The sequence below is a fragment of the Aotus nancymaae genome, unplaced genomic scaffold, assembly GCF_030222135.1.
Source record: "Aotus nancymaae isolate 86718 unplaced genomic scaffold, 86718_ANA_hifiasm-v0.15.2.pri h1tg000016l, whole genome shotgun sequence".
Classification (NCBI taxonomy): Eukaryota; Metazoa; Chordata; class Mammalia; order Primates; family Aotidae; genus Aotus; species Aotus nancymaae.
Window position 1 is genome coordinate 15,470,980 of NW_026988428.1, and position 22,495 is coordinate 15,493,474.

A 22,495-nucleotide genomic window follows, 5' to 3' on the forward strand; every position below is an offset into this window, starting at 1 on the left:
TATTCCTAGTAATCAGTATTATTAGCAAATTATATCAACATGCATTTTTTTTTTTTACTGGGACCCTTGTTTTCACAGTGTCTGTGGATTTAAAATGTGAGTTTAAATGGCTACTCATTTGCTCTATCCTGCTACCTAGTAATTAATTTGCTTTCAAATTTCTTCAATTCTCTCATCTCATTTCTACTGTACTAATTGAAGCCAGTGACATCTCTCTCATGAAATGTGGTTCTCTCCTGTGTTATAATATTTTGACTTATGCTGGTTTAGGGTCAGTTAGAAAATATATATTTTTAAATTTCTACCTCTTATATGTACCTTGTTGACCAAAACACACACACAATTACAATTCTAAAAGCTAACTTTGGATCTTTTATATTCTCTGTCTTTGCCAATGTTTAAACTATTCAAACTATGAAATTCTGAGAGAAGAACATTAATTTCCTTCACTGTATTTGTGAATTCATAAACTTGTGCTTATGTCTCTAAAAGTTCTTGGCTTATACAATTTGCTGCTGTGATAGTTGGCAATTGTTGGCCTCTTGACTTATAGTGGGCTGTGAAAATTAAAGACTCCTATTGTTGGGACTTTTGACTTCTTGCTTTGTCTGTGTTTCTGATTTAGAAAGTTGCTCATTGTATTATATTTCCCTTTGTGATTGTATTGGTGTGTTTTCTGTTGCTATCTCAGAATACTGAGACTGGGTAATTTATAAAGACAGAAATGTACTTCTTATAGTTCTGGAGTCTGGCAAGTCCAATATGAGGTGGCAGCATCTGGTTGGCTTCTTGTGAGGACCTCATGCTGCATCATAACATGGCAAAAGACATCACAAGACTAAAAGGGCACACAAGAGAGAGTCAAGCTAACTTTTATAATAGACCCACTCTTGTGATAACTAACTCCTCCTGTGATAACCTGTTAATCTGTTAGCCCATTAATCCATGAGTGGATTAATCAAGTCACAAGGGCAGAAGCCTCATTATCCAATCACCTCTTAAAGGCCTCACCTCTTAATACTGTTACACTGGGGATTATGTTTCAACATGGGGTTTTTGTTTGTGAGTTTTTTTGGGTTTTTTTGTTTTGTTTTGTTTTGTTTGAGTTGGAGACTTGCTGGAGTGCAATGGTGCGATCTCAGCTCACTGCAACCTCCTCCTCTTGGTTCAATCAATTCTCCTGCCTCAGCCTCTGGAGTAGCTGGGATTACAGGCTCAGCCACCATGCCTAGCTAATTTTTGTATTTTTAGTAGAGACAGGGATTCACCATGTTGGTCAGGCTGACCTGGAACTCCTGACCTCGTGATCCACCTGCCTCGGCCTCCCAAATTGCTGGGATTCCAGGAGTGAACCATCACGTCCAGCTTCAACATGGATTTTAAAAGAGACAAACATTCAAACCATTGCACTAGTAGTTTTGCAAATAATTTTTCTTGTGTTCATTTTGGTATTTAGGAACTCTTGCAGTTTTGTTTGAATAGTTTTTATAATCATCCTTATTTCATTAGTCTCATTTTCTAACTTTGCTTCTGATGTCTGTTTTGCTTTAAATAATAGTCTGTGACTTACACCTATTATCTATATAGTGTAGATGTATAAGCTTACACTACTTCCCCCTTTCTATCTCCTTGTATTTTAAGTTGGCTATTTTTTTTACATTATCAGACTATGTAACATTTATGCATTATTCTTACACCATATTCCCTGTCCATTTAAAATTAAATATGCAATTAAATATCAAGTGATCAAGAGTGGTTTTTGTGAATTTCTTCAGTAATTCTTGGGTACTTGACCAAGAATGGATAACTCCAAGATATATATGATTCCACTTTAAAGATAAAACATTCACCAAGCCTCTAAGCTACACAACCAACTCATTTACATTTGCTAAGTCATTTATAATGGAACGAAAACCAGATAGGATTAGATTTTTCAGTAGTAACATAGAAAGAAACACAATAATGGAGCAATGTTTTTCAAGAAAATAAAGAAAAAAACATGTAGGCAAAGAATCTTATAACCAGAAAGATTCTTCCTACCATGATGGAGAAATAGGTATCAGCTCTACCTCTATCCTTAAACAACTAAAAATGTAGAATTAATATAAATAAAACAAAATGTAGATATTATAAAACAGGCAGAACAAGGCAATCATTCCTGATGAGGGGTGGGAAATGAGGTTGTTGTCGTGGCTTACGGCCTAGAGTTTCTGGGTTGCAATACAAGGAGCATGAACTCGAAGAGACAACTGATCTCTCTGAGTTGAAGAGACATAGCTAAGATATTTGGGATTCTTCAGTGCCTAGAATTCACAAGCAGATACTACAGAGGAAAAAGCTACATGGAAAACTCAACTGCAGAAAAGGAGAGAGAGAAAGGGATTATTTTATATCTGAGCATTAATCATTGCATCTATGTGAAGAAACTATTCAGAGCTACTAAAGAATCACTAGGAAGGAACAGTTGCAATGTCTTTTGGAACACACACAAAAAAGAAGACTAATTTTTATTTCTGTTAACTGAAATGAAAAAGTTTGTAATATGCAGGTAGTCAGAAAGAGTACTCAGAAAGGTATTGCCTTAGCTGTAAGGCAAAATTAGCTGTAGACTGAAGATTTATCTGAGATTGGCACTCCAATAGCAAAAGATACTGAAAAATAAAAAAAGAAAATTACATATCAGTATTTCTGAAGAACATAAATGCAGAAAGAAAATCTTAGCAAATCAACTCTAACAGTATATAAAAATAATTATATAATTTCTTATTGTATACTTCTATTTGGTTTAAATTACAAAATCAGTGAGTATTATCCATCATATAGCACAATAAAGGAAAAGAAAACTTGATCAATTCAACAGATGGAGAAGAAATATTTGACAAAATTCAACACTTATTCTCAATATAGAACCTTATCAATCCAGTAACAGAAGGAAATGTCCTCAGGGTGATAAGGTGTATCAGTAAGAAAACTACAGCTGTCATCACAACTTATATTGAAATAATTAATGCTTTCTTCCTAACATAACAAAGCAAAGAGGTTTGTTTTAATAACTCCTCTCTAATATTTTACTGGAAGCCCATTTACTTATTGCCACTGGAATAAGGCAACAGTAAAGCAACAAAATGTTAAAGTCTTAGAGACAGGAAAAGAAGTATTAGAACTGTTTTTTGCTTGTTAATATCATGATGGTTAAATTTAACAAGGTCACAGGATCCAAGGCATCAATATACAAAAATAAATTGTATTTCTATGTAGTAGCACCAAACATGTTTCTATTATAAACCATATATATACATGGTTTCTATTATAAATAATAGAAAAAAGATAATAATAGAAAAAAGATAAAATTATTAGGGCTAAATTTTATAAGGCATGAAAGATATCAACATCACTGAAAAATAAAAACATTGCTCAGACAAATTAAAGATGACCTGAATAAATGTAAATAAATACCATGTTCAGACAAATGTATTTTTAGATTCAAATAATTTATTTGTACATCCAGCAAATTCTCAAGTTCTAAATAGTTTTTAGTAGAAATTGGTAAGTCTATTGTACGATAATTTATAGACCCAACACATTTTTAATAAAAATTCTAGTTTGTTTTTGTCAAAATTGACAATTGATAATAAAACTTCTATAGTAATGCAAATTTTTCAGGGCCCCTTTAAGAAATCTCAAGAACAGTTCAAGAACAAGATTTTACTTAAGATTTGATTTTGAAAAGGTAACACTCTAAAACATGTAAAACACTTTAGTGCTTTTTAAATTGCAAGCTCTCAATTCTCTTAAATAATCAAGGCCATGGCGAAGGTTAACATAAACACAGAAAACTATCTTGATGAGAAAAAAAAATCTTGCTTTCCTAGGAAGACTGCTTGAAAGGTAAAACAAACAAACAAAAGGACTTTTACTGTAATCCAAGACAATTGGCATTTTCAATAGAAAAAAAAATTAGTTTTGTATTATTAAAGCACCGGGGTTTGTTTTTTCTTCTTCTCCTTCTTTTTTTTTTTCTGATTCTGACATAACCATTTTACTTCAGGTCAAAATTGCTCTCTCTTTTCCTTAACAAAAAGATATTCTTCATACCTTGCATTCTTTTTCTTAAAAACATATGATAGTTTCTTTGCATACTGTACATACAAAAATATTTTTCTTCATGCTTGTAGTTTTGATTACATATATTGATGATAGTTTTTAACTACTACTAATATTTCTTTTAACAGAGAAAATTGGGAAGAAAATGACTGTAAATTGTCTGTCTTACATTATGTAGCAGACTAGCAAATCATCTTACAGTTTCGTATAGGTCCTTGCTTCCTCATAGCACAATTTTTGTGTGACAAAATAGCATGATTATTAAAAGGTCCAAATATGTTTAATCTGACTTTAAAAATAAGATGCCAACAAAATCTATAAAATTAAAAGTAATACTGAACAATGAATGGTTTAGTAGTTCTTCTTACTTAGAAATAACCTAGATATTTAATGAATATCTGTTACTTAATTTAGCTTAGAAAAACAATAAAGCTTCAAGTTAACAAAAATAATTTGAAAACTGTTTTCTGCAACCATATTGTAACATGAGGAAAAGACAGCCATAATCTTAATTTACTTCTCTGTTAACTGTTTTTACAGTACATCATCAGATTAGGCAAACATCACAAAAGCAAAAGCCAAAGATGTTAAACATGTAGGTTTTTTGTTTTATGACTATGCTTGAGAAATATGAAGTAATGGGCACCAAGCAACTCTTCTTTACTGCATCTTTGCTTATACATTTATTCTAACGTCTAATTTTTATAATCCTAAGCATCTAGACAACATATTACTTGATTCAACTAGTAAGCCCAAGTAGAATAAAAATGTACATTCATATTATACCTAATGCTGATATACCAGAAAATGTAGCTGTTTTTATGAAATCAACAATATGAAACTAGTTTTAATTGTCAAATGTAGGTTCATTTCATGTGAATTTGAAATAGCATCTGAATTAGTTTCTGGAAGTTTTAGAAATATTTACCTTATATATACACACATTTATCTCTGACAATTGGAAGGGAAGTTAAGACATTTTAAGCCAGGCTCAACCCTGTAATCCCGACACTTTGGGAGACAAAGGTAGGAGGATTGCTTGAGCCCAGGCAACATAGGTCAGCCCAGGCAACATAGTGAGACCCATCCCTAAAAAAAAAATTGAAAATTAGCTGGGCATAGTTGCACACACCTCTAGCCCCAGCTACTTGGGAGGCTGAGGCAGGAGGATTGCTTGGACCCAAGAATCTGAGGCTGCAGTGAGCTGTGATTGCACCACTGCACTCCAGCCTGAGTGACAGAGTGAAAATATGTCTCAAAAAAACAAAAAGAAAGTACTAAGTAATTTGATAATACCATTCATAAAGAAATCTCATATGTATTATGATAAATAATCATGTATATTACACATACATGTATATGTAATATATAGTCTATATATATATATAGAATGGGATATATGTCCATATATACATAGAATGGAATATATGTATATTCTATACAAATATATATTCATATATATACATATTCCATATGTGTATATATAGAATATACATACATTGAATATATATTGCATATATAAATGTAATATATACATATATAATAAGAGAGCTTAAATGTTCTTACTTTAAAACTTTAGCTAGAAGTCAGACAACACAGTAATACTCTCTCTTATTTCCTCTACTTCATAGTTTTATCCATTGCGTTTCTGACAGATGGAACAAGTTAAGATTACCTTCTCAATATGAGGGCTAAAGCTTTTAGCCAGTATTTGTGGAGAAGACATTTAAGACTTTTTTTCTTTTTTTTTTTCACCCATATATGCAATTTATGGAGCCTGTGATTACATTTTAGGCAAGAAACTGAAGGGACATCTAGTACCTCTCTGGCTTTCTCTAAAGCCTCATCTGGATAAAATATCTAATCTATTTTTCAATCAGTCTTTTTTTGTTTCCTTTTCAATCTCAGACAATTGTTTTTGGGGTCCTAGAGTCCCTTGAAACTTATGAGGGAAATAGGAGCCCTGAAGTTCAAGTGACTGAAGGGCTGAAGCAGGAAGGAAAAATGTCTGGGAGGACAGGTAGACAGAGGAAAGAGGTCTGAAGAGGCACATATCAAAAGATTCAAGAAAGCTGAAGGGAAGACTGAGGGTAGTAAATGGATGAAGGAGGAGCAGAAAGAATGGGAAGGGAAAGATCTTAGAGGACTCACTTCGGGGAAATATTCAGTTGCCCAAAGAGATTCTGAAGTCTCAAATTATGCTCAGCAAAATCATGACCACAAGAAAGGAAGTGGACAGAGTTAATGGAGTATATAATCATTAAGGGTTTAAGAAGGAGCTTTCAGTTGACTGAAAAATTACCGTGGGAGACACAGGATCAAATAGAACAGAGATGCCTCACAAAGAACCAAGGAAAATATTTCAGTTCAAGGATTCAAGATGTAAATTCCCACTCAAAGACAGAAATAGGGAGTAAGACTTATAAACCAGCCAGTAGCTTCCTAACAAAGAAGCATGTGACTAAACCAACTTCTTACAAAAAGTAACTTAGGACTAACTCAGCCTCCGTGTAGTGTGCTCAGATTCTCTCTGCCCTCACTCTGTGCTTCAACAGACTGTCATTTGGAGCACTGGCTCAGGAGTCAAAATCACCAATGGCTCATCCATCAATCAATTGGAAGTGAAGACAAAAGCTTCAAAGGTACGTGGTTGGGATTTTGAGTGAGAAGATTGGGGGTCAAATAATGAATTTGGTCCTATACAAGTCACAGCAGCAAAATCTATTAAAGAAAAAATTATAACACTTGTTAAAGATGGCAAATTAGACTTTATTCAAGGGATTTCAAGGGACTACTGCCATGGGGTATTGAAGTAGAAGAGATTATTCTCAGTGCTGAATACAACAAAGTTGGAATTCATGGCCAAGGAGGAGAATGCAAGTTAGCGGATTGAAAAATCAGTAAGAGGGTTGGATAATATTTTGCTAAACTGACTTAAAAGGATTCTTACTTACTGATTCCAGGCCAAGGTGATTAGATGTTACCTGGGAGATAGTCGTGAGTGAGAAATTTGATTAGATATTGAAGGATCAGATATGGAGGTTGGGGGATTCTGGCTAAACTGATTTGACAGAATACGGAAATTGTCCTCTCATCGACAAAATTATGAGCCATTGAAGTTCCCAAGAGTATACTGTCTTGATGGTGCAAATGCAAGAAGAATCCAAAGTAGTGATAAGCAGGAGCCTGTTAGAAATATACTTGAAATATGGAATCACAGCTTACAAGGTGGATATGTTGCAGATTTAGGCATGATGCTTGGGGAGCAGTTGATGAGAGACTGTAGAATCATTCTGTATTTCAAGGAATTCGTTCATTTCATCTGCTGTCAAATTTATTGGCATATTTCTTTTTTAAAAATATACCATTATCCTTTAGAATCTTTAGTGATGTGACACCTGTCTCATTCATGATATTAATAATGTCTGTTCTCTTTTCTTGATCTATTGGCTAGAAGAATATATATATATTATTGATCTTTTTGTAAGACCAACATTTGTTTCTATTTTTCTCTTATTCATTGATTTTTACTTTTACTTTTATCATTTTTGTTCTGTTTACTTTTTGCCTAATTGGGTTTTTGTAGCTTACTTTTGGGTTAGTTGCTCTTTTTTCCTAATTTCTTTTAAAATTATTTTTATTTATAATTGACACAATTTTACATATTTATGGGGTACAGTGTGATATTTCAATGCATGTGTATACATTGAACAATTATCAAATTAAAATAATTAGCATATCTGTCACTTTAAACAGTATTTTTTTTGGGATGATAACATTCCAAATCTCTTCAGGATATCTTGAAATATACACTGCATTGTTATTAACTGTAGGCAACCTAATGTGCAATAGACTGCAAGAACTTATTCTTCCTGTCTAATTGTAATTGTACCTCTGACCAACACAGCTTCCATCTTCCTTCCCCAGCCTCTGGTAATCACTATTCTCTCTGCTTTTATGAGTTCAGCTTTTTTAGATTTCACAAATAAGTTAGGTCACATGGTCTTTGTCTTCTTGTGCCTGGCTTACTTCACTTAACATAACACACTCCAGGTTCATCTATTTTGCTGCCCAAGTGGCAGGATTTCATTATATTTTATGGCTAAATTGTATTCCATTGTGTGCATTTATACACACACACATGATACCTCTCTAACATATTGATTTGTCTTCCTTTGGATATATATTCAGTAATGGGGATACATTGTGAACATTTGTGCATACTTTCAATTTCTTTAAATGTATTGAGACTTGTCTTCCCCAGATCTGGTCTGTTTTAGAAAATCTTCCGTGTGCATTTGAAAAGAATGTGTATTCTGCTTGATATGGTTTAGCTGTGTCCCCACCCAAATGCCATCTTGAACTGTAATTCCCACAATTCCCAAGTGTCATGGGAGGCAACAGTGAAAGGTAATTGGATCATGGGGGCAGGTCTTTCTCATGCTGTTTTCGTGATGGTGTATAAATCTCACAAGATCTGATGATTTTGTAAAGAAGAGTTCCCCTCCACAAGATCTCTCTCATTGCCTAATGCTATCCATGTAAGACATGACTTGCTCCTCCTTGCCTTCCACCATGATTGTGAGGCCTCCCAAGCCATGTGGAAATGTAAGTCCATCAAACCCCTTTCTGTCCAGTCTTGAGTATGTCTTTATTAGTAGTGTGAATATGGACTAATACAGTAAATTTGTACCAGTAGAGTGGGGAGCTGCTGAAAAGATACCCAAAAATGTAGAAGCAACTTTGGAAATGGGTAACAGGACGGGGGGGCTCAGAAGAAGATAGAAAAATGTGCAAAATTTGGAAATTCCTAGGTAAGTTTTGAATAGCTTTGCCCAAAATTCTGATATGGATATAGACAATGAAATCCACATTGAAATGGTCTCAGATGGAGAAGAAGAACTTGTTGGGAACTGGAGCAAAAGAGACTCTTGTTATGTTTTAGCAAACAGACTGGTGGCATTTTGTCCCTGTCCTAGAAATTTATGGAACCTTGAACTTGAGAGAGATGATTTAGGGTATCTCATGGAAAAAATATCTAAGCAGCAAAGCATTCAGGAAGTGACTTGAATGCTATTAAAGACATTCACTTTTATAAGGGAAGCAGAGCATAAAAGTTCAGAAAATTTGCAGCATGACAATATGATAGAAGAGAAAATCCCATTTTCTGGAGAGAAACTCAAGCCAGCTGCAGAAATTTGCATAAGTAACAACAAGCCAAATGTACACCAAGACAATGGAGAAAATGTCTCCAAGTCAAGTCAGAGGTCTTCACAGCAGCCCCTTGCATCACAGGACTGGTGGCCCAGAAGGAAAAAATGGTTTCATGAGTCAGACCCAGGGTCCCAGTGCTATGTGCAGTCTAGGGACTAGGTGCCCTGTGTCCTACCTGCTCCAGCTGTGGCTGAAAGGGACCAACATAGAGTGTGCACCATGGCTTTAGAGTGTGCAAGCCCCAAGCCTTGACAGCTTCCATTTGGTATCAACTCTGCAAGTGTACAGAAGTCAATAGTTAGATTTCGGGAACCTCTGCCTAGATTTCAGAGGATGTATGGAAATGCCTGGATGCCCAGGCAGAAGTTTGTTGCAGGGGTGAGGCCCTCATGGAGATCCTCTGCTAGGGCAGTGCAGAAGGGAAATGTGAAGTCAGAGCCACCACACTGAGTCCCTACTGGGGCACTGCCTAGTGGTGCTGTGAGAAGAGGGTCACTATCCTCCAGACCCCAGAATGGGAGATCCACTGACAGCTTGCACCGTGCACCTGTAATAGGCATTTTGTGCCAACCCCAGAAGGTAGCCAGGAGGGAAACTCTGCCTTGCAAAGCCACTGGGGCAGAGCTGCTCAAGGTCATGGGAACCAACCTTTTGCTTCAGCATGACCTAAATGTGAGACATGAAGTAAAAGGAGATCATTTTGGAGCTTTAAGATTTGACTACTCTGCCAGATTTCGGACTTATGTGGGGCCTGTACCCACTTTGTTTTGGCTAATTTCTTCTATTTGGAATGGCTATATTTACCCAATGCCTGCACCTCCATTGTATCTAGGAAGTAACTAGCTTGCTTTAATTTTACAGTCTTATAGGCCAAAGGTACTTGCCTTGTCTCAGATGAGACTTTGGACTCTTGACTTTTGAGTTAGTGCTGAAATGAGTTAAGACTTTGGGGAACTGTTGGGAAGGAAGGATTGGTTTAGAAATATGAGGACATGAGATTTGGAAGAAGGCAAGGGCAGAATGATATGGTTTGGCTGGCTTCCTACCCAAATCTCATCTTGAATTGTAACTCCCACAATTCCCACGTCATGGGAGGGACCCAGGGAAAGGTAATTAAATCATGGGGGCAGGTCTTTCTTGTGCTGTGGGGGCAGGTCTTTCTTGCAATAGTGAATAACTCTCATGATATCTGATGGTTTTATGAAGAGTTCCCCTGCACAAGCTCTCTTTTTACCTGCTGCCATCCATGTAAGATGTGACTGGCTCCTCCTTGCCTTTCACCATGATTGTGAGGCCTCCCCAGCCATGTGGAACTGTAAGTCCATTAAACCTCTTTCTGTTGTAAATTGCCCTGTCTCATGTATATCTTTATCAGCAGCATGAGAACGGATTAATACACTGCTATTGTTGGGTGGAGTGTTTCATAAATCCAAAATAGATTAATTTATTCGATAGTGTTTTAAATATCTTTGACATATACTGGTTTTGTATTTGCATATTCAGTCAACTTAATAAAAAAATCATTTATTTCAATATTCACTTATGGAAAATGGATGAATTTATTTATTCTCTTTCTTTCCTTTCATCCTCCTTTATTTATTACTTTTTTTATCCTTTCCCTTATGTTAGTTTTTGCTTCAGGTGTTTTGAAACTCCTATTTATTTCCTGTACATTTATGCTTCCTTTGAAAAGCTGATACTTTCATCAATTATTCAGTGTTTACTCTGTATGATGTTAATATATCCAGTCCAGCTTTCTTTTGATTAATGTTTATCTCTATCTTTTCTTTTATTATTAACTCATTTTTGTCTTTATCATTAAAATGAGTTTCCTGTAGATAGCTCTATTAGTTATCTATTGTTGCCAAAGAAAGCACTCTGAAATTTAATGGTTTAAAACATTTATGATCTCACTTTTCCTGTGAGTCAGAATTTAGAGATCAGTTTGATTTGTCCCTCTCTCTATGCTTAATTTGTATTATTTCTACTATTGTATCTTCAGAGGCTCATCTCTTCTCCTGCTATTTCTTATCTACTGGCCAGTGTGTTTGCATTTCACACATAATATTTTTCATCTCTAGAAATTCTGTTTTTGTTTTTATTTAAATCTCTCATTTCTCTCCTTAAAATTGTCATTATTTTTCTTCTTTGAGCTTGAGAGACCTATTTATGATAGCCTTTTCAATATCCTTTTTCTTTTAATTCTATCATGTCAGTTATTTCTTGTTTTTTTTTCTCTCTGATTAGTTTCAGCCTAGTTATGGAGCATATTGTCCTTTATTTAAATGGTAATTTTTACTAGGTCCTGGATATTGTGATTTTTATGTTCTTAACTTCTAGATATTGTGCTAGAAGTGTAAAGAGTGCTATAATTTGTAGTAGTATGGAGTTAAGTTATGCAAAATCATTTGATGCTATTGATGCTTGTTGTTAAGCTTTTCTTAGGACAAGCCTAGAGAGTATTGAACTAAATACTAAGGTAGTATGCTTCTGAGTATTCTTTTTATTGTTGTTTGTTTTGAGACGGGGTCTTACTCTGTTGCCTAGGCTGGAGTGCAGTGGCACAATTACAGCTCACTGCAGGCTTGACCTTCCAGGGTCAAGCAATGCTCCTGCCTCTGTCCCCCAAGTAGCTGGAACTACAGGTGTGTGCCAGCACACCTGGCTAGTTTTATTATTTTTTATACAGATGGGGTCTCAATATGTTGCCCAGGGTAATCTCAATGTCCTGGGCTCAAGCTCTCCTCCTGCCTTAGCCTTCCAAAGTTTTGGGATTACAGGCATGAGCCACCACAGCTGGCCTCTGAGTATTCTTCTTAATGTCCAGGTCTATCCTGCTGGCTGATGGACACACAAACTATCTCCAACACTGTATAAGCTTCAGGAACTGTTTGGCCTACTACTTTTTTATGGTAATTTCTCTAGTCTTACGGAGTTTCATGACACACATGATATATTAGTATCAACTAAAAGATTCAAAGAGGCCCTCTGCAGAATTCTGACTCTCTCGTCTGTCACTCTGTTCTCTTAAATACTCTGCCCCTCAAATTCTAGGTACCTTTATCTCCCCAAATTGTTATTTCTCTCTCCTCATTGGTAAGATCCCTAAGTTCTCTTTGGATTCGCTCTCCTTGTACTGCCTTTTGAAAACTCCCTCTTGACAGCAAGCAGGAGAAACCATAGGGCTTACCTATTTGGTTTCCTTTCACTTGGTGATATTGCCCTGTGCTGCCTGTTATCCAATATCTAAGAAAAAAAAATCATTAACTGTGGATAAAACGTAGTTTCTTCTAGAAATACTGGGTAAAAAAGTTAATACTTTCAATTACCAATTTCTAGTGACTGAAGATGCTGTAGTTTTCACCTTCAATAGTAGCAAATGAGCTTTCTTACTTCTTTCTTTTCTAATTACTATTTCATCATTAATTTATATTTCTTCAATATTTTATTATCAATCACAGTCCATTATTTTTTATTTCAGTTTTCCCAAAATTTCTTAATGGAAGCCTTTTCAAGCCATTTTCTATGTCCTATAGATATGTCCCACTAATCCTGAAAGCTTTCTTGGTTCATGTCACAACAAAAAGATGACCTAATCCCAGAGGCCCTTCTCCCTATTTGCAATCGGCTATTTTGTTCTTCTTTTTATAGTAATTTTGTCAGTCCAGTTTTGGGTTTCTGTGTGGGTTTTCTTGTTGGGGGAAGAGGAAAGGGGGATCATTTTTTTCAAATTTTCCTGAACCAAGGTGAAGAAAATAATTCTATGTTTGAGGTGGAGGGGTAGTGTGAATGGCTTTATTAGCTTTCTTACCCTTAATGGCCTGCAGTTTAGCAGTTTGTTTAATAAATGACATTTATTTTGGTCTGTCTTTTGATCTTTTGTTTGCTCTGGTTTGGGCTTCTCATACTATTCCGCTGACCCTGGGTGTAAACGTTTTCAATGAAATGTAAATTAAAGTTTGTGCCAACTGTCTGTATCATAGTTATGCTGGGGGTATACACCATGGAAAGCTTATTTCTATTCTGTATTGTGAATGAATTTTGGAGGATTACAATTTGCAGGATTTGGATATCAGAGTTTAGAAGAACATAATTATTCTCTAAGAACTTCTTTATTTCTTTGTCAACTATTGGGAATTATATCCTGGAGTTTTGTTGTTGTTTTATTATATTTAACATTATTTCAGACAGAGCTAATGGCAGCAGTGGCCCATCTAGAGTGGCTGCTGACAAGATTCCAGCTGCAGCAGGGAGGCTAGCCCGGGCCTCTCACGCCACTATGCAAGCAGGAGCCTCGCCCTCCCTAGCAGCCACTACAGCTGCCCTCCCAGGTGCAGGATCCAGAGTTCTCTGCAGTCTGTACCCTTGGAGGCCAGGAAGGCCCCAACCCCACCATCTACACAGGCTCAGGGGTGTCTGACCCCACAACCTGCCCTCTTCCCGCTCTCTGGACAGTCCCTCCTACCACACTTACAGCAGTTAACAAGCGCATCTTGGGAACTCTAGGGTCCATGAGTCCACAAGGTGGCTACTAGAGCCTCTGCCCTTTTTCTACATCTCCCCTCTCTTTTCTGGACTTCCTCATGGTTCCCACTACAAAAGACTGAGGTGACCACTCCCAGGAGGCCCTCCAAAGTACCATCTGGTTCCTCAGCCTGTTTCTGCAGTCCCCTCCTGACATCAGGGGACACTTGTGCAATAAACTCATCCCCTAGGTCCAGCTGTTTCTTAACGAAATCAGGAGATGGAGAGGCACACTTCACCAAGGCCCCTCCCAACACCCCCCGAAGAAGGCAGTATGACTACCATCCAATGACTGGTCTACCATCGATAGCTCAGTGCAATTGAGAGGCCTGGTCCCAGTCCCTTGTAAACCTTTCAGTATGAAAACCTGAAAGTGTTTTCTCCTCCCTTCTCCCATTTCATCATTGAGGGCTCATTTAGGGTCCTCCAATGGTACTGTCATTCTTCCAGCTGGATAAGACTCCTCCTTCCCTGGCCCTCTATAAAATATAAAGCTCATTACTAAAATTCCCTGCCACTTGCAGAGTGCCCTGCTTTTCAGTGGTGGTGAGGGTTTGACCCAAAAGTAACATGACATCCTTCCAGGAGAGCTCAAACACTTGGGCTAAGTTTTAGAAGCCTCTATATACCTGTGAGGGCCATCTGAAAACTTGCCAAGATCCCCCTTATTTTGAAAAGGGTATCTGAACCTTCATGGGTACATATTCACCAGGCATCTGTTATTGGAGCAGTTGAGATTGAAACCTGCCTAAAATGAGCATTTCTAGGCTGAGGCAAGCTTAAGGGAGAACCGACATAAGGAAGAGCAAAGGGGGTTGATTCCCCTGATGGAAGCATCTCTGGGGTTTGCTTCCCTATTTCCATGGGACTGTCCCTTGCAACCTCTCCTGAGATGGCCACTAGGAGTGCTTAATCAATCCTACAATCTTGACAAACATCCAAATTGCCCTTCAAGGCAAATAAGGCCTGTGCAGCTGGGACCTTGGACCATTTGCCATCACGTTCACAGAAAAGCTTTCTTCTTGAGGCTATGTTTCTCTTCTGTGCTTTAAGGTGCTTGATACTAAATTGGCAACAAAGGAAATGACAAGAACATTTTTACCACAAATTTATGTGCAGATACCAAGGCACACTTTGCTTCATCTGTGCTGCTCTTAACTTTCCATTTCGTACTTTTGATGACTAAGCCAACTGCACATTCTACCCAGTAATATCTCTGGTTTGCAACAGCATCTTTAACATTTAACATTGTATATAAAGAAGAGATAGAAACCTTGACAGCCACAAAAGAAAGAAAGAAAGAAAGAATGATGGGAAAGACTGGAGGTCCACATGCCAACACCCTAATGGGCAGTCAGAGACTGGAGTTAGTCCAAGGTCCTTTGGATAACACCAAGATGTAGCATCAGCCAGATACCCTCAGTTGCTCCAAGACCTTTTTCCAGTCCTACCTGACAGCTAGCTCGTCATTAGGGGAAACTAGGTTGAAACAAAGCCAACATTCCCAACACCAGAGGGTGAGGGAGGATTGACAATGTCCTTTCCAACAAGTCTGTTCTCCATGTCTTAAGTCCTGGCAGCTGTGCTAGTCGCTTTTAAGTGACTGACAAAGGTCCAGTATTTTTCTTTCATTTTTACTGTTGTGGAATTTAGAGACTCCAGTAAAAGGACAGTAAAAGCAGATCTGCTTTTACTCACCCTTCCACAGACCCTGGATGAGCACCCAAAATGTTACTGGATCTTTGGGGTGTTGCTTTTCTGACTGGAAACCTATGTGGCTGGTGGTGCCTTTGTCTGCCCTTTGAAAAGGTAAGGCCACTTCTGAAGATGTCTCACTGGTCACCGCCCCTGCCATATTGTCATCAGGATGGTGAAAACTTCCAGGACCTGCTCTGATGAAATCTCTCCTAGAAACTCTGCTGCTAGAAGTATGAAGTGAACTTTTTCCTTTTTGTGGAGAATGAAGTCTTGCTATATTGCCCAGGCAGGTCTTGAACTCCTGGTCTCAAGCTATTTTCTTACCTCTGCCTCCCTAAGAGCTGGGATTAGAGCCATGAATCACTGTGCCCAGCCACTGAGTCCCTCCAGCATGCAGCATTTCAGACTCACACCTGTAATCTCAGCTCTGGGCAGTGCTGACATGCCAGCCCCTTTTGATCTTAGCCTCCTCTGGGCTTTGGGCACCCACAAGTGTGGGACGGATAACCAAGGGGGGCGCTGAGGACGGCTTGTCACTGGCCTGCAGGTGCCTGTTGGTGCAAGCAGCTTTGGCGCTATGGACAGTAGTGGGAGGCAGACAGGTTTTCGGGGGAGAAGGGGGTGGGTCCCCAGTGAAACTCTACCTTCAGGCCAGGGAAGGTGTGAAGTCTGGAGATCAGGCTGCTAGTCCTGAGGACCAGAGTGGGGACTTGTGGTGCCTTTTCTGGGCCCACCCATGGCTGTCCATGGATCAGTCAGCACGTGCTTCCTCCCCTACAAGGTCCATAAAAGCCCTGGGTTCAATCAGAGCAGAGGAAAGGATGGAGAGATGATGGGAGCTACCCTCTCTGCTAAGTGCTGGACACTTGACTAGATGACCTACCTACAGAGAGGACCTACCCACTGCAGGTCTCCTCTGAGTTGTTCTAACACTCAATAAAGCTCCTCTTTATCTTGCTCACCCTCCACTTGTATGCATACCTCCTTCTTCCTGGACACAGGACAAGGACTCTTGCAAGATGCCACCAGCCACAGAGGTTTCTAACCAGAAAAGCAACACCCCAAAGATCCCATAACAGAACTACAGTATTGCCTCCAAAGCATTATTTTCACCACTTCTCATACTATTTGAAATGTCATATATCATCCAAATCCTCAGGACATACATTTATGTGCATCTATATGTGCTTCTTTATATACATATTTACAATTTCTACAAGTTAATAAGAAAAATAACCCTTAAGAAAAATGTGGTCAAAGAAAATGGACAGTAATATGTATAATATTTTCATAATTCTTTATTTTTTAGAATTCTTTTGTTTTTCAGATGTGTTAAGACTTTCTTCTAATTGCTAATATTTTTGCTATAATTTATAAGGATTCATGAATTCTCCCTTGCATTAACTCATTGAAGAGATAAGATTTGCCAGCTAAGTTCTAGGCATAGTTCTAAGATTATAGGGTACAGACATTTTTCACTTTCTAAAGTCTTCCTTACATGTAAATACTTCATCTTAAAGATAAACCCAGGGAGATCCATTACACAACTCTAAGTGGCACTATTTCCAGATTATCAATGTGTTGATTTTAGACAAAATGTGATTTTTCTAGTTTGTTGAGCACTTCAGATATACTTATACTTTTTAATAAAACAGTCAATAATATAAAGGAATCTTTGGTTGGAAAATATCACAAAATATAAGAGTGAATTTTTTTTAATTCGGTTTTCACGAATCTTTCTGACTCTCAATTTGCCTTTGTGCAGTACAGGAATTATTTCAAACAGCTAAACTGCTAATTAATAGATATCAAGGAAATGAAAATATACCACTACAGGATTCACCCTGATTTAACAAGAATCACTGGAAAAATAAAGAAAGCAATTGTAACCAAGAAGTTTTCAAACATATGTTTGGATTTACGCCACAGCTTTAACTTCTTTGTGACTTTTGTTTACTCAAATTCCCAGTTAAATGTTTTCAGTGACACCTACTCTAAGATTAATATTAGGCCCATAATTCTGCTTTTTTCCCATTTTTCTTATACTACGATATGAGAGGTAATTGTTACCTTAAAGTTATATCTCACCAATGACAGTTATTTTTGTACTGTTTCTCATCAGAGGCCTGAGTTTTTACATGTTTATGACCAAAGTTCATCATTTTTCATCAGTAACTATGAGGCTTGCTTTTTATTTTTATTTACTCTACATTAAGATAAACCACTGCATTGACCTTATATTAACATATTAATAATCTGTGCCAATCTTACATGTGAAATTGGGAACAGAATTTTAATGCAAACATTTGAAAGATGAGATTCTACAAAGACCTGGCTTTTATATATATGATAAAGAAATATTTGCATCCAAAACTAACTGTTAGTAATCCTGTGCCTTTTTTCCACAGAAGAGAATGCTTAAATTTCATCAAATGAAACACATTTTTGAAATACTTGATAAAATGAGATGCCTGCGAAAACGTTCTACAGTGTCGTTCTTGGGAGTGCTTGTCATTTTTCTCCTATTTATGAACTTGTACATTGAAGATAGCTATGTTCTGGTAAGTTTTGGAGGTTGATTGTCTTTTTTTCAAAATAAGGCATAAGTCAAACAAGAATTAGTCCCATTGGAACCTAACTTCAATCTCAAGCTATCAGAGAAGACTTAGTTTGAACAAAATTGTAACATGTATATTGTCTATCTATCTTTCTTTTGTACTTACCATACTTCAACATTACACTTGTTTTGATTTATGTTCCAATATTTTTAGTGCTGTACATTTTGTGCTCCAAATATGTACATGTAATTACAAATAAGTTATCCATCATCCCTATGCAAAATTAATATTATGTGGAACCATTAAGATTTGAGGGTTTTCATTTGAAATGTATAGAATAAACAAAATCTGTTTAGAAAGTATGACTCTCTACTTGCTCTGCTTTTCTATATTATCACTGAAATTTTCAAAATTCCATTGTTAAACTAACAGTGCTTTTTAATTGGGCTATTTCTATAAGTAATATTTTATTACAATGTGTACCACCTTATTTGGATTTTGAATAGACCTAGATGATCACTCTGTTTTGTATTCATACTCACTGAAAAGATCTTAAGAGATAAAGATATTGATGTGCAAATTATTCAGTAATTAAAAAGAGGTACCAAGTATTGGTAGGTAATTACATATGAGTAGATTTTTTAGGGAAAATTTGACAATATGCAAAAGGACTTATTCTGACTAATTATGAAAATCAATTTGTTCATTTCAATTTTTATTATCATATCATTTCATATCTGATGAGATTAATATGGACATTATTACTATTTACTTTTTCTATCTTAATGGAGCCTAAAATATCTGTCCTAATTTGTATGTTATTATTAAAACTTATAGATTTCAGAAAATCAAAACCTGATTACAGTTATATATTTCAGAAATCAAAACCTTTACAACTAACAGGTACTAAAAAGTGATTTTCACATGCAAAAATGCTGAGAGTTTAAATTATTAGCATCTTAACAAGAGACAGAGCATTTCCAAAAAAATAAAAGCTTTAGTTTGTTAGCTGAACATGATTGGTTAACTATCTATTATTTGCCAGATACTATGCTATATCCTATGAGCCAACCATACGATTTTAGTTGGTACAGATATTCCTAGGAAGTCCTCTGTAAAACATCTTGCATCCTTTAGCTCTGTTCTTTGATGGTGAAATTGTGCCAGAATCCTGGATTTTGACTCTGCCTAGGCTTTTTGTCTTCAAATAGTGGTTCTAATGTTGTGGAACCTTCATGCTTCTTTCCACAGTCAATCCACAATGGCTGAGATCACCATAGGTTAACAGTAGGATTTGAGTAGGCATGATTTAGGCAAACATAGCAAACAGGAGAAATGTACTAATGTTATGCATTTTGGGATTTTTTTTAACCTATTAGTTGTATGAGATACAAAAAGGACAACAGAGCAAGGACCATGTGTTCTTGCCATGTTTTTCTTAATATAATAAAAGATCATAAGTTAACTAGAGATTCTCTTGATTAATGATTCAATTTTATAATAAAAATTTATTTACTGGTTCCGTGTCTACTGGTAGAAGTAAATCAAATCTTGTAAATCAAACACATGTTTTTGATTGGAGACTTGCTGCTTGTTGAATTTATAAGACAGTTTTCAGTACAATTTTAATCTTTCACTTTCAACAAACCCAAAGGACCATTATATGCACCAAATGCTCTTATGTCTTTTGAAATAGAAACTGTTGAAATTCACTGTAAGATAAGTAAGATGTAGTAGAGTAAATGTCAATAAGAAAATAAAAAACTATTTTTCTGTTCTGCAAATTTTTATAGCACTATCTAAACATTGGTCCTAGCCACCAAATGTAGATAATAAAATTCAATGAAGTAGCTCTTCTACTAAAGATACTTTCTCAATGAAATTTCTCCGATTATATTAGGCATATATCTACTCAAATTTGCAAATCAGTCCAGCTGCAGAAAACAGATTGCTTCATAGCTTTTAAAAATTATTTTAATATACTTACAAAAGTTGGAAAAAAAAAATGAGTCAAAGTGATTGTTAAATTCCAACACCCATCCCTTGTGGCAAATTTGATGATAGTATTTTTATTATTTAAAAATTTACTAACTGATGTTTTTTAACCAAATTGCATTTTAACTGAATTTTACTTCAAGACTGTAAATTAAAAACTTTTTCAATGATTAATGTTAAATTGCATTACAATTATTCTTCTAAAAATGAATAGTATCCATCGAAAACTGGCCCCCTCCAAGAATATAATGCAGTTTCTTTCAACACTTCTCACTTTTGATTGTTTCACCTGTTTATTTCATTTTTCATAAAATTGTCTGATATCATTCTTCTTCTTTCTTCCAGATTATCACAATGTATGCAATTCACTAAGCATGGACATTAGTAGATCTTTCATTTTTGTCTTCCTTTTTTAAAAATTGGGAAATAGTACTTCTAATTTGGACATATCAGGTGAATAGTTAGAAGTAGTAAGGTCTCTGGAGTTAGTTAACATATTCTATTCTGTTCTTTTTGTTAGAAAATCCATTTGTGGCCTGAAATCTTAGGCATATTGGCAGTTTAGTATATTTGCTTATGTATTCGAGATATATGTACCTTTAAGTGAAAAAGAATCTGCGCTTAGTGTATGTAAGAGACAAATACCATCACAAGGCAAACTAAGTAGAAGAGACACTGCATGCCCAATCAACTTAGCCTCTTGGCTGTGAGCATCTTCAAAGTAGCCACAAGGGTATATATTTAGTCTGTAGCTAATTCATTGAATTGCATTACCATCTAGAAAATGATTGTCATAAAGCTTTGTCTTATTACTGAGAAATATACTACAGCATAGTAGCTACAGAAAGAAGGTATCTAGGGAGAGCCTGGCTGTTCAGGTAGATGCCTCTGGAAAGCAGCCAACAAGGCTGACTCAGGTGAAAGTTGCATTATTTATTTATGCTGAAAAGTCTAAAAGAGCTTGTTCCTGAGAATTTAATAAAGTGATTTCATATAAGTTCCATTTCTTGTTATATTCTGTTATGTCCTTAAATCAAAATGAATGTACTCCATCTTATAACACAAAATTTCTAGATTTTATGTGTTCAGGATAGAATTTTTAAAGAGGTATTAAATATCCAGCACTTACTTTAAAATGTAACATCACATAAGAACAGAATGGTAAAATGAATTTAGTGTTGTGACTACTGTACTTTTTGTAGAAGTTTCTTCCAGGTATTATTAATTATGTACACCACTATATTAGTATTAAAATAATTGAGTCACTGATTACTAAACTGAGTCACTGATTACTTTTTGGCAGTTCTAAATTTGCTTATTTTAAACTTTAATGATGTTTGATGGGTTTGCAGACAGACACCAATGAAAATATTTTTGTATGAAGACTTAAAATTGTTCAGAATTTAATAGATAGTAAATTAGTATATTTCCAAGTAATTTAATGTCTAAGGTTTAATCTCAAGTACTTTGAAAGTTTATGGCTTCTACACATGGCAACTACATTGTGAAGCTTATAAAGGACTAAAGTATGTGTTGGTCCAAATTATCAAGGCAGTATAAAATAGAGAAATACACTATTAAATGCCAAATTTAGATTTATAAACATAATCAGATATACAGAAAAGATATTCAGAATGAATCTTGATTTAGTAAGGACCAAGCCTCCAGTTAAAGTCCCTATTTTCAGTTTTTATTCTAAGAATATTCAAGTCTGACCATAGATTTGTGAGTTTGAGATAGTCATCTTTTCAACTGGTATTTGAGATTGATGTGAAGTATTGAATGTTTCAGTTGAGGTAAAACTTATATTTTGAGCTTTCTCTAATTTTTTAGAACAATGCTTTAATTAACATTTTAATAACCACAGCAAAATAGTATCAGGACCAAAGTTATTTAATCCATTTACTTTCTCTACAGTCTTAATGGCTAGTGCATGACTAGCTTGATATTCTATACTGAGTAAAATAAATCCACATAAGGCCGGGCATGGTGGCTCAAATCTATAATCCCAGCTCTTTGGGAGGCCGAGGTGGGCGTATCACTTAAGGTCAGGAGTTTGATACCAGCCTTGTCAACATGGTGAAACTTCATCTCTACTAAAAAATACAAAAATTAGCCAGGTGTGGTGGTGTGCACCTGTAATCCCAGCTACTCAGAAGACTGAAGCAGGAGAATGGCTTGAACCCAGGAGATGGGGGTTGCAGTGAGTTCAGATAGTACCACTGTGCTCCAGCCTGGGCGACAGAGCCAGACTCCAACTCAAAATAAATAAATACATACATAAAATTTAAAAATAAATAAGTAAATAAATCCACATAACACCACATAGTAGAATGCACATTTTGCAAAATAGAAAAATAAAAAAAGAGAAACATTTCTTTCTAATTATGTTTCTCTCAAAC

General features: G+C 36.1%; 1 protein-coding gene across 3 annotated transcripts in view; it reads left to right on the forward strand.

Moving 5' to 3' along the window:
- The window catches only part of MGAT4C (MGAT4 family member C), a 252,384-nt gene that overhangs the window by 222,297 nt on the left and 7,592 nt on the right, over nt 1-22,495 (forward strand). For 2 of the 3 annotated variants that reach the window (XM_012442087.3, XM_012442089.2), the window contains one exon: nt 17,949-18,101. In XM_012442087.3, coding sequence (XP_012297510.1) covers nt 17,955-18,101 — 147 coding nt within the window. In that variant the 5' untranslated portion in view covers nt 17,949-17,954. Of the gene's footprint in view, nt 1-6,675; nt 6,747-17,948; nt 18,102-22,495 lie in introns of those variants that run through there. The other variant, XM_012442088.2, reaches the window with a different exon arrangement.